The sequence below is a fragment of the Monodon monoceros genome, unplaced genomic scaffold, assembly GCF_005190385.1.
Source record: "Monodon monoceros isolate NGI ecotype Baffin Bay Population unplaced genomic scaffold, NGI_Narwhal_1 Super_Scaffold_16, whole genome shotgun sequence".
Taxonomy (NCBI): Eukaryota; Metazoa; Chordata; class Mammalia; order Artiodactyla; family Monodontidae; genus Monodon; species Monodon monoceros.
The window spans coordinates 29923705-29936971 of record NW_021703772.1 but is presented as its reverse complement, the minus strand read 5'-3'; the positions used below and the strand labels follow the sequence as shown (position 1 = coordinate 29936971).

The 13267-nt window shown below is 40.2% G+C and overlaps 1 protein-coding gene across 4 annotated transcripts in view; it reads right to left on the bottom strand.

The window, feature by feature from the left end:
- INO80D (INO80 complex subunit D) overlaps positions 1 to 13267 on the bottom strand; it is a 68966-nt gene that overhangs the window by 27905 nt on the left and 27794 nt on the right. For all 4 annotated transcript variants that reach the window (XM_029224964.1, XM_029224963.1, XM_029224965.1 and 1 more), the window contains one exon: positions 9259 to 9367. In XM_029224964.1, coding sequence (XP_029080797.1) covers positions 9259 to 9367 — 109 coding nt within the window. The remainder of the gene's footprint in view (positions 1 to 9258; positions 9368 to 13267) is intronic.

The window sequence follows — 13267 nt, the reverse complement described above, 5'->3', positions numbered from 1 at the left end:
AAAGTGCAGATGAGGGGCTTCCCTGGTGGCACAGAGGTTAAGAATCCGCCTTCCAATGCAGGGGACACGGGTTCGAGCCCTGGTCCGGGAAGATCCCACATGCCGCAGAGCAGCTAAGCCCGTGCACCACAACTACTGAGCCTGCACTCTAGAGCCCGCAAGCCACAACTACTAAGCCCGTGTGCCACAACTACTTAGCTCGCACGCCTAGAGCCCGTGCTCCGCAACAAGAGAAGCCACTGCAATGAGAAACCCGTGCACCGCGACGAAGAGTAGCCCGCACTTGCTGCAACTAGAGAAAGCCCGGGCAGAGCAACGAAGACCCAACTCAGCCATAAATAAATAAATAAATTTATTTTTTAAAAAAAGTACAGATGAGGCAACATAGGGAGTGGTGGAAAAACAGTTGAAAATTATAAACTTGGGCACGTTTAGAGAAGAGATACAGATTTCGGAGTCAACGGCTAACAACTGGGAGTGACTAAAAGTAAAAGGCCACAGAGATAATAGAAAGAACACAACACATAAGGGCCATTATCACAAAAGAATTTGGTGACTGGGTATGAAGGATAAGAAAGTCAATAATGACTTTGAATCTGTATAACTGAGAGAATGGAAGCGCCATAACAGAAAGATGAAAGAAGAGAAGCAGTAAGTCTTAAAGGGAAAGTAAAGCTAGGGTGGAAAATCAACTGCCAACATTGTTATTTAAAAAGACTCTTATTACTGCAGAGAAAATGGACTAGATGAGTGTTTCTCAAGTTAACCATGTACATCATGATAAAAGTTTTCAAAGCTCATTCATAACTTCCAAAATTATCTTGCTGTGGTCCAGTGACAAGCAGTTTGCTGACTAGCACAGATCCACAGACCATCCTTGGCACTGTCCTAAACTAGAAAATCTTCAAGATGCCTCCCACTTCTAAGATGCTAGACATTAATATTTCAAATCTGGTTGCTGAGGAAGAGTAGCAAACTGGGAAGAGAAAGGCCAGTTCCCATAATATACCAGCAGTGACAAGGGCTGGTACCTACAGCATTTCTCAATATGTGTTAAGTTTCCTTCTTTCTTTAACTTTTCTCATCTGGGTGAAATGGAGACACAGCTGGCTCACCTAACTCCCATGGTCAAGAGAAAGAAGTGATACACATGAAATCACAATATAAGTACAGGTGTTATTATTAAGATGCTACTAATAGCTCCAAATAAATACAGAGCAGTAAATTCCAAACCTGATTTCGTAAAACTTCAGGCTTGTCTGTAATCTCAAGGCATGACGTGAAATTTTCCAAATAAAAGTCACTTTATCTTATTTTATTAAAACAATAAAAGAGCGAAAACTTCCCACAAAGAAAAGATTCATGACCAGATGGCTTCACTGGTGACTTACACAAAATGTTTAAAGAATTAGGGGACTTCCCTGGTGGTCCAGTGGTTAAGACTCTGAGCTTCCACTGCAGGGGGCATGGGTTCAACCCCTGGTCGGGGAGCTAAGATCCCACATGCCACGCATATAGATAAATAAATATTAAGAAAAGAAGGCATAGTCAGAGCTGAGGAAAAAAAATAAGGCATAGACAGTTACACCTCAATAAAAAATAAATTTTTTTAAGTGACAGCAAAATAAAAACTTTTTCAGACTTTCAAAAGCTGAAAGAATTTATCACTGGAACACCTGCACTACAAGATATATTAAAGGAAACCTCTCATACAGAAGAAAATGACATCAGACGGCAATCTGGAACTACTCAAAGAATGAAGAGCTCTCTAGAAATTGTAAAAACGTGGGGGATTATAACATGGGTAGAAGGAAAATGTACGACAACTATAGCACAAAGGATGGGAAAGGAGAAATGGAAGTACACTGTCATACGGTTCTTATACATGAAGGGGTATAACACTTAAAGATACACTAAGGCAATTAAGTATGTATACTGTAAACCCTAAAGCAACCACTATAAAAAGAAAACAGAGAAATGCAGCTAATAAGCCAAGAAAGGAGATAAAATGAAATCATAAAAAATAATCAAAAAAGAAAAACAGGGGAAAAAGGACAAGAACAAATAGGACAAATAGAAAACAAATAAAAGATGTTAGACTTAAATCCAATAGTATCAATAATCACATTAAATTTAAATGGTCTAAATACCCCAAATAAAAAGCAGAGATTGTCAGAGTACATAAAAAAGTAAGACCTAATTATATGCGGCCAACAAGAAACCCACTTCAAATATAAAGACTAAAATAGGTTAAAAGTAAAAGGACTGGGGCTTCCCTGGTGGCGCAGTGGTTGAGAGTCCACCTGCCAATGCAGGGGACATGGGTTCGTGCCCCAGTCCGGGAAGATCCCACATGCCGTGGAGCGGCTGGGCCCGTGAGCCATGGCCGCTAAGCCTGCGCGTCTGGAGCCTGTGCTCCACAACGGGAGAGGCCACAGCCACAACAGTGAGAGGCCCGCGTACCGCAAAAAAAAAAAAAAAAAAAAAAAGTAAAAGGACTGAAAAAGATACCAAGTTAGCAGTAACCAAAAGAAAGCTGGAGTGGCTATACTAATATCACATAAAGTAAGATCTCAGAGCAAACACTATGACTGGGATAAAGAGCATCATTTTATAAAAATAAAAGGATCACTTCATCAAGAGAACAGAACAATCTTAAATGTTTATGTATCAAATAACAGAGCTACAAAATGGGTGAAGTAAAAAGTGAAAGAACTCATACAAATCAATAGCAAAAAGGCAAAAAATCCAATTTTGCAAAAGAAGACATACAGATGGCTAATAGGTATATAAAAAGATGCTCACCATAGTTAATCATCATTAAAACGCAAATCAAAACCACAATAAGATATCACCTCACACCTGCTGGAATGGCTACTACCAAAAAGAAATAAGTGTTGGTGAGGATGCGGAGAAAAGGGAATCCTTGTACACTGTTGGTGGGAATGTAAATTGGAGCAGTCACAATGGGAAACAGTATGGAGGGTCCTCAAAAAATTAAAAATAGAACAGAATTACCACATGATCCAGCAATCTCACTTCTGGGTAAACATAACCGAAGGAAATGAAATCACTGTCTCAAAGAGATATTAGCACCGCCAGGTTCACTGTATCATCATTCACAATAGCTAAGATGTGGAAGCAACATAAGTGCCCACACACAGATGAATGGATAAAGAAATTGTATGATATGTATACAATGGAATATTATTCGGCCATAAAAAAGAATGAAATGTTGCCATTCATGACACCATGGATGGACATCAAGGGCATTATGCTAAACGAAATAAGTCAGAAATAGAAACAAATACCATATGTTCTTTCTTATATGTGGAATCTTTAACAAAACAAAACAAAACAGGGACTTCCCTGGTGGTCCAGTGGGTAAGACTCTGCGCTCCCAATGCAGGGGGCCCAGGTTCGATCCCTGGTCGGGGAACTAGATCCCGCATTCATGGTGCACCTAAGAAGCCCGCATGCTGTAACTAAGATCCTGCATGCCACAACTAAGACCCAGTGCAGCCAAAATAAACAAAGAAAACAAAACAAACAAAACCCCCCATCAAGCTCATAGATACAGAGACTTAATTGGTGGTTGCCAGAGACAGGGGTAATGAGTAAGAATAACAGATGAACTGTGTTTTGGGGGATTTTGTTTTATTTGTTTTTTAGTTTCCATAAATTTTTAAAAATTTATTTATTTTAATTTATTTATTTTTGGCTGCATTGGGTCTTCATTGCTGTGCATGGGCTTTCTCTAGTTGTGGAGAACGGAGGCTACTCTTTGTTGCAGTGCACAGCCTTCTCATTGAGGTGGCTTCTCTTGTTACGGAGCACGGGCTCTAGGTGCACAGGCTTCAGTGGTTGTGGCACGCAGGCTCAGTAGTTGTGGCGCACGGGCTTAGCTGCTCTGTGGCACGTGGGATCTTCCCAGATCAGGGCTTGAACCCACGTTCCCTGCATTGGCAGGCAGATTCTTAACCACTGCACCACCATGGAAGCCCAGTTTCAATAAACTGAATAATAAAAAACGATCCTGTTTAGTCTCTCATGGTAGAAATAAGACAGCAAAAGAAACGTTGTGAACAATGATACCAAGAGTCTTATTCAGGGGCTGAAGGTCGTCCTGCTCTCCATCAACATTGCCTCACCCCATCTTCCACACCCAAGCATACATATGTTGTTTTTATTGGCTACAAAGCAAATGTGATAATATTAAGGGATGGTTTAAAAATAAAGAATGTAATTTTCAAAAAAAAAAAAAAGTGAGAGAACTAAAAGGAGAAATAATCAAATCCACAAGTAGAGATTTCAACATCCCTTTCCAGTAACTGACAGAACAAAATGAAAGAAAATCACCACAGATGAAAAGAAAGAAAATTAAAGAAGACCTGAACAACACTATCAACCAACTTGACTTAATTGACATTTACAGAACACTGTAATCTAAATGTGGTCTCTGAACACAGTACAATTAAATTAAAAACCAATTCCTGATAAATCCCCAAATATGTGGAAACTAAATATCACTTCTAAATAACCCATAGATCAAAGAAGACATCAAAAGGGGTATTAGAGGGAATTCTCCGGTGGTCCAGTGGTTAGGAACTCTACTCTCTCACTGCCAAGGGCCTGGGTTCAATCCCTATTCAGGGAACTAAGATCCCACAAGCCACGCAGCACGGCCAAAACAGAAAAAGGCGGGTGGGGGGGTGGAATTAGAAAATATTTTGAATTGAATAAAAATGAAAACATGTCGTATCAAAATTTGTGGGATGCAGCTAAAACCAGTGTTTAGAGGGAAATGTATAGCACCAAGCATCTATGTTAGAAAACAAGAAGGACTTCCCTGGTGATGCAGTGGTTAAGAATCTGCCTGCCAATGCAGGGGACATGGGTTCGATCCCCGGTCTGGGAAGATCCCACATGCCGTGGAGCAACTAAGCCCACGTGCCGCAACTGAGCCCACGTGCCGCAACTACTGAAGCCCGCATGCTGCAACTACTGCAGCCCATGCGCCCAGAGCCCATGCTCCGCAACAAGAGAAGCTACTATAATGAGAAGTCCACGCACCGCAACGAAGAGTAGCCCCCACTCGCCACAACTAGAGAAAACCCTCGCACAGCAACCAAGACCCAATGCAGCCAAAAATAAAATTAAAAAAAAGAAAACAAGAAATATCTCAGATTTAACTGATCTATTACCTTAAAAACGTCAAAAAAAATTAAAGCCAAACAAAAGGAAACAAAGAGCAGAAAGCAATGAAATAAAAACAAGAAATTAAAATTAAAAAAAAAAAATCAATGAAACCAAAAGCTTTCTTCAAAAAGATTAAAATCTGGGCTTCCCTGGTGGTGCAGTGGTTGAGAGTCTGCCTGCCGATGCAGGGGACACGGGTTCGTGCCCTGGTCCGGGAGGATCCCACATGCCACGGAGCGGCTGGGCCGTGAGCCATGGCCACTAAGCCTGAGTGTCCGGAGCCCGTGCTCCGCAACGGTAGAGGCCACAACAGTGAGAGGCCCGCGTACCACAAAAAAAAAAAAAAAAAAAGATTAAAATCTATTTGAAGCTATTTTTTTATATTTATTAATTTATTTTTTGGCTGTGTTGGGTCTTTGTTGCTGTGCGTGGGTTTTCTCTAGCTGTGGCGAGTGGGGGCTACTCTTCGTTGCAGTGCGCGGGCTTCTCATTGCTGTGGCTTCTCTTGTTGCGGAGCACAGGCTCTAGGCGCTCGGCTTCAGTAGTTGTGGCTCAGCGGGCTCTAGAGCACAGGCTCAGCAGTTATGGTGCACAGGCTTAGTTGCTCCGTGGCATGTGGGATATTCGCAGACCAGGGTTCGAACCCGTGTCCCCTGCATTGGCAGGCGGATTCTTAACTACTGCGCCACCAGGGAAATCCCTATTTGAAGCTATTTTAATTAAAACTTTGAAGTTATTTGCACAAGGACAAATAGGCCAATGGAAGAGATTAGAAAATGCACAAACAGACATACACATTTATGTCAAGGCTTCCAATGCAATGAAAAATAAGTGTTCAATAAATAGTGCTGCTTAAATAGAGAAGCCATATGGAAAAAGAAAAAAAAAAAAAAAGAAGATCCTTGGCCCTAACTCACATCATATATAAAATATACAAAAATAAATTCCAGAAAGATTGTCAGTGAAACAATAAAGCTTCTAGAAGATAATATGAGAAAATAGCTTCATGACCCTGGGGTAAGCAGTGATTTCTTAAACAGGTCACAAATTAACCATACAGGAAAAAACTAATAAACTGTACCCATTGAAATTAAGAACTTTATTCTATCAAAGACATCATTAGGAATGTGAAAAGGGAAGCAGTTACTGGCAGTACTTACTGTTCCTTAATACTACATTTAAGATACCAACTTATTTCTGCTACTGAAAGACCTAAGTAAAATCTTAAGAGCTCCACTTTGGCATATGCATCTACAACTAAACTAAGTAACCAAGGAACCTCTGCCAAAACAAGGCCAAATTTTCTCCCCAAATTTCTTTAAGTACAATTTTGGTTTAGGAAGAAAGCTCATGAAAAGGTTCTTCGGGGGGAATGTAGCGATCACGCCACTGTGCCTTTTTTTCCCCCAAAACACAATGAACTCACTGAGCAATTTTAAATGGCGAAACCTTGAGAAATTTCACATGGCCAAAACTTCTTGAAGATATAATGGACAGGCTAGGTAGGGCCAATTTTCTACAGCTCTCCATTTTCTACTACACTGAAGCACAACAAGAAGCTGGAATAAAGTAGTTCTATAGGTAGTCTAAAAAAAAAGGACAGAGGTTCCTGTGAGAGAGCACAGTGGCAGATGCAGATGTGCAGCTGCAGGCATAGAAGGGATGGTAAACCAATGCAATCCCAGCTTCACCCAAGGAAAAGAATGTAGTGCCCCATGCCTGAAGCATAATACTAGTTCCACAAGAATATGCTGAACAAGTGAATAAACAAATGAGTGAAGAGGAAAAGATTAAAGGGACAGCTGGGCAGGAAGTAAGGAAAATTGCTTGTAAAAAGGAGAAATATATACTGAAGGAAAAGAAGAGCCAGTCAAAGAAGAAGCAAGTTAGCCAAACTGGCCAAGAAAGTAAAATGCTACAGAGATGAAGACAAAGCTGATGGTCACAAGTCTGTAACAGCAAAAGAAATATTCTGAGAACTGCACTAGAAGGCAGAAATGGAATATACATGGCTCCTAATCAAGGGCAAATACTCCCAATACTAATGTTCAGGTAATTTTCAGAATTAAAATAGGATTCTTAGCTATCATTTATCATTTCCCATGAACCAGGTATTGTGCCGAGCATTTAGTTATGTTATCTATTTATAGCATTTGGAAAATTAACCCAAAATATCCCAAGTCAAGCTAAGCTGATTTGAATTATCAACCTTAGGAAGCACGGTTGATATTATCTATAACTTAGAAAGCTTAAGCTCAATTGTACTTCTGTCTGAAAACAAGAAATGCTAATGGTGAGGAAACAGTCTTAAATGACATATAAAATGGAATCTCAGAGAGAGAAAAAAAATATATAGCATTTTCCAATAGTAACTAGGAGACAGGGGAGACAGGGACAACTATACAGGATATAAAGCCCAAGAGTGGAAATGGAGGCATCAGGCTGTTATAGTTTAATGACACTGACCATTAATAAATCCAGCTAACTCTCCTTGCTCTAATTCCACGTCCAAATAAGCTTCTGACTATAATTTGCTTCCCACATAGTTTTGCTTAGTGAACATCTGTACTACTTAACAATGATACTTCCTACTAAAAACTGTCATTTTGGCTTATACATTAGCCTCTAGTGAATCGGCTCCCTAAGCCTAATCATTTCTGGGTGTACTAACAAATCGCATTTTTAAGCCTATAAATTCAGAAACCGGACCTTAGAATGTATATGCATACTATGATACTGTGAAATTCTAGGAGTCGGCCTGGGCGCAGATTGTCTCCCCTCTGTCTTGCTGAACACCTATTCAAACCACAGTACTTAAACGAAAATAATAATTAGCTGAGTCTGTGAGTCATCTTTTAGCCCCACAGAGAAGGATTTATCTCAGTCCTGTCACACCGCACCAAGCATATACCTATGATGCTGAGGCAGTCCCCTGAAAGAGAACTAGTCTTCTTCTTACCACTGAAGGGGCTGGGCATTAACCTACAGCTTTCTGATAAGGTAGGTATCGAGAACCTCTAACGAGATTATTTCAAAAAAATATTTTAACATAGAAATATTCAGCGCATTAGAAATATCAGAGAATGGATAGGGATATCTCTGGTGGCACAGTGGTTAAGAGTCTGCCTGCCAATGCAGGGGACACAGGTTCGAGCCCTGGTCCAGGAAGATCCCACATGCCGTGGAGGAACTAAGCCTGTGCGTCACAAATAATGAGCCTGTGCTCTTGAGCCCACGAGCCACAACTACTAAAGCCCTCGCACCACAACTACTGAAGCCCGTGCTCTGCAACAAGAGAAGCCACCGCAATGAGAAGCCCGTGCACCGCAATGAAGAGTAGCCCTCACTTGCCACAACTAGAGTAAGTCCACGCGCAGCAAAGAAGACCCAACGCAGCCATAAATAAATAAATTTATCTTTAAAAAATAAAATGAGGGCTTCCCTGGTGGCGCAGTGGTTAAGAATCCGCCTGCCAATGCAGGGGACACGGGTTCGAGCCCTGGTCTGGGAAGATCCCACATGCCGCAGAGCAACTAAGCCCGTGTGCCGCAACTACTGAGCCTGTGCTCTAGAGCCCGTGAGCCACAACTACTGAGCCCGCATGCCTAGAGCCCATGCTCCGCAACAAGAGAAGCCACCGCAGTAAGAAGCCCGCACACCAGAATGAAGACTAGGCCCCACTCGCTGCAACTAGAGAAAGCCCACACACAGCAACGGAGACCCAACGCAGCCAAAAATAAATAAATTTATTTAAAAAATAAAAATAAAATGAAATTAGCATATATAGGAAAAATCAATCTACTACAGTGGAAATTTAAGAATAAAAAGAGGGCTTCCCTGGTGGCGCAGTGGTTGAGAGTCCGCCTGCCGATGCAGGGGACACAGGTTCGTGCCCCGGTCCGGGAAGATCCCACATGCCGTGGAGTGGCTAGGCCCGTGAGCCATGGCCACTGAGCCTGCGCGTCTGGAGCCTATGCTCCGCAACGGGAGAGGCCACAACAGTGAGAGGCCCGTGTACCGAAAAAAAAAAAAAAGAATAAAAAGAAAAGGAAGACTCACGTGTGTCTTTCGTATCTGAGGGTCTCTCGGATGGACCAGGCAACCTGGTACGGCGAGGCCTGCTCTGAGTCCTCCAGTTCTTCTCCACTCTCTTCAGACCAGTCCAACCCTAGGACGGAGGAGAGGATGTTGCAAGTTAGAAAAAATGAACATTTATTTAAAATTTACATAAAAAGCTACCTGAAATACATAACCCGACACCTATAGCAAGTACTCTCATAGTGTGAATAAATCCCTCCTGATGACTTTCAGCCCTGTTCTGGCAAAGGTATTAATAATGAATGTATGACATGCACTCGCATTTAAAATAATGACATTACAACAAAAAGGCTATATTCCACGGATGAACTTCTTTCGTCAGATGCTTCACAAATGGAGTAGAAACAACACAAAGCAAAGAGAGAGTTCAAGTCAAAAAAAGGGGTAGAATTTCTTAAATATCAAAATATTATACACTAAAATAATGTCGAAAAACATAAAACATGTTCAAAATGACAGGAAAAGAAGCCTAATTCATGTTCAGGCAAGAAAAAGTCAAAAGGTGCCAGTGGACTCATGCTATACGTCATCAAAGAAGGGGCCTAGAATATATTGTGAAAGGCAGGCACACTCCATCCCCTTTTCCCAACATCATCTCTGGAGGAAAGGACACCATCCACTAGGCAGGGCCATTCCCAGGCTCTTGTCCCTTACGGGAAGAGGGAAGGGCAGGATGGCAATGTTCTATTTCTAGTATCGCTTGGGGTTTCTTTCAGTTCTTTTAAACAAGAGCTGTCACATTTTGAGTTCCATTTCGAAAACAAGGTTAGAGGGAAAAGTGGAGAAATACAGTATAATAATGCTTATTTATTTTGTTAAATCCTATTATTTTTAATGACTGGATAATTGTTAGCTTCCAACATACAGGTTTTGCCTTTTCTTTTTTTCTTTTTTTTTTGGCCACACAGCAGAGTATGCGTGATCCTAGTTCCCTGACCAGGGATCAAACCTGTGCCCCCTGCAGTGGAAGCACAGCATCTTAACCACCTGATCGCTAAGGAAGTCCCAAAGGTTTTGCCTTTTTAATTTTGTATCTTGAAGAGGTCTTAAATACTGATGTTGCATAGCCTAAAATACAACAGTGTGTGGACTACATAACCTTAATAAACTCATACCACTATGAAACTTTAATTAAGATACCTTGATGACTAGTATTCTATGTCTTCCTTCTTGAGACCCTCAAAAATCAAAAGACCATCTTCATTAGGCACAGTTAGTTAAAAAGGACCTCACAGATTTCTTCCATAATTTAAATGAGTTTACATGTGCCAAATTGGGAAATTAAGAAAAGGTTAATTGAAATGCAAATTATAAATGCTTAAAATTAAATATTGCCATTGGCATAAAGAAACGCCAAATCTAGTTCCAAGATGACTATTCAAAATGTCAGGTCATCTTAAAAACTAAGTTACTTTCTCTAACTAAAATAATTAGTAGTTTGTTAAAGAGTAAATCAAAAAAATAAAAAAACAAATAAGTGACCACATCATCACCTTCAGGATGTTGAAAGGTGAGATCCTTCAAACACAAAGTGACACTCAAGGCACCTTTAAAAATTAGAACATGAGTTGTTATTTTTTATATTTTCTGTAGAAGTCATAATAATGTCTACTAAGATACCCATGCTTTCTCTGAAAAAGTCAAGATCTAAGTCATAAGAAGTAAGATGGAAGTGTTTCTCCTGTTGTAAAATTAACTGTCCAATAAAGCAAACCTTTGATCTTGGCTTCGTTATCACTAGTTTCAACGTAACCAATTGAGATAACCAGCCCAAACAGGACTGTAGAAGCCAATTAAATACTGCGTTTTTCTTTAAGTACTCTTTGCTGACATGAATGCAGAGTGCACTTGGTTATAATAGTGCACTGTAATTTCTGGTTTCTCCAAAATAAACTGTTTTAAAAATTTGGGTCCCTCATATGCTTGAATTTTTAAAAAATAAAAAGACAATACTTTTCTATGAGTTTTAGTTCTGTTCAAAATGATTGAAAGTCAGCCCTCAACACAACATAAAATGTCATAGTTTCAAAAGTTAAAATATTATCAGCATCTAGAAATAAACAGAAATATAAATAAAAATTTAGCAGATGATATGGGTAAAAGGTAGAATAAAAGGCAAACATTTGGAAAGAAAAGTTAGATCTCTGCCTCAAAACTAACGCCTAATGAGTTCCAAACAGATGACTAAAATAATAAAAGGGCTAAAAGAAAATATAGGTGAACATATTTATATACTCTTGGAATGAAGAGAGCCTAAACAAGAGGAGAAAATAAACCTGATTCAAAAGGAAGAAATCTTTAAAAAGAGAGAGAGAATACATAAAAAAATTTAACCTCTAAATTCTAAAACCTTTATAGTAGATACTAAAAGCAAGTAACAAATGGGAGTGAGGAGAGGTTTTGCAACAAACATTAAATATGTATAAAAAGCTCTTACACCTATCAATAAAAAAGAGAAATGCTTAAATAAAAATGGATGAAAAAACTGACAAGATAAAATAGGAAATACATATGTCCAAAAAAAGTAGTATGAACCAATATTCAAAACTACATTATTAATCTAAAAGAGCAGTCCTAACTCAAAAGTATGGCCCACAGATCCCCAGGGGTCCCTGAAACACTTTTTAGGGAGATGCTTAGGTCAACACTATCTTCAAAACGATACTAAAATGCTATTTGCCTTTTTTACTGTGTTGACATTTGCACTGATGGTAAAAACAACAACAAAAAACCCATGGTGGGTGAAACTGCTGACGCCTTAGCGTGAACCAAGGCAGGGGCACAAAACTGTACTAGTTGTCAATATATATTCCATACCATGACTGGCAATTAAATGAAAACAAGTATACAAAAAACAATTTAAGACCATCCTTGATAAAGCACTCATTTATTAAAGACTTTATTTGATTATATCTTGATTCTTGTGTATATGTCTTCATGATGCTGTGTGTGATGAAATGTGAGGTATATATAAAGCACCTCTACTGCATCCGAAGAAAGTACAGCAACTGTCTTGAGGAAAAGCACTTTGTAGGACTCTTAGTTGTGACCTGAACTAGCTGCTTTTCCCTCATTCAACACCAATTTTATTTGAAAGAGTGACTGACAAACTATTGGCTATCTGGCAGTCATTTTTTCTAAAATGAACATAGTGAAACCATCACCCCAAGGAAAACAATGAACAGTATTTATTGCCAATGGTAACATTCAAATGTTCACTTGAAAGCTCAGTTTTGGGGGAAAACTTGAATTTATCACTGAAAGTATGACAAATACCTAAGAGTTGGACTTCTCTGATAAGACTGGCGTTAATACTAATGAATGCAATCTAAAATTTTTGTATAATGAAATGTGTCAACATTTGGGACATCTGTGTAACTCAGTAGAGCAATATCTTCCAAATGACCAACATACGATGTTACAACATCACGCATGGGTAAAATATTCATTCAAATATCAATGGAGGGGGGCTTCCCTGGTGGCGCAGTGGTTGAGAATCTGCCTGTCAATGCAGGGGACAGGGGTTCGAGCCCCGGTCTGGGAAGATCCCACATGCCGCGGAGCAACTACTGAGCCTGCGCTTCTGGAGCCTGTGCTCCGCAACAAGAGAGGCCGCGATAGTGAAAGGTCCGCACATCGCGATGAAGAGTGGCCCCCGCTTGCAGCAAGTAGTGAAAACCCTCGCGTAGAAACGAAGGCCCAACACTGCCAAAAATAAATAAATTAATTAATTTAAAAAAAAATCAATGGAGGGCTTCCCTGGTGGCGCAGTGGTTGAGAGTCTGCCTGCCGATGCAGGGGACACAGGTTCGTGCCCCGGTCCGGGAAGATCCCACATGCCGTGGAGCGGTTGGGCCCGTGAGCCATGGCCGCTGAGCCTGCGCGTCCGGAGCCTGTGCTCCGCAAAGGGAGAGGCCACAACAAGTGAGAGGCCCGCGTACCGCAAAAAAAAAAAAAAAAAAAAAAAAAA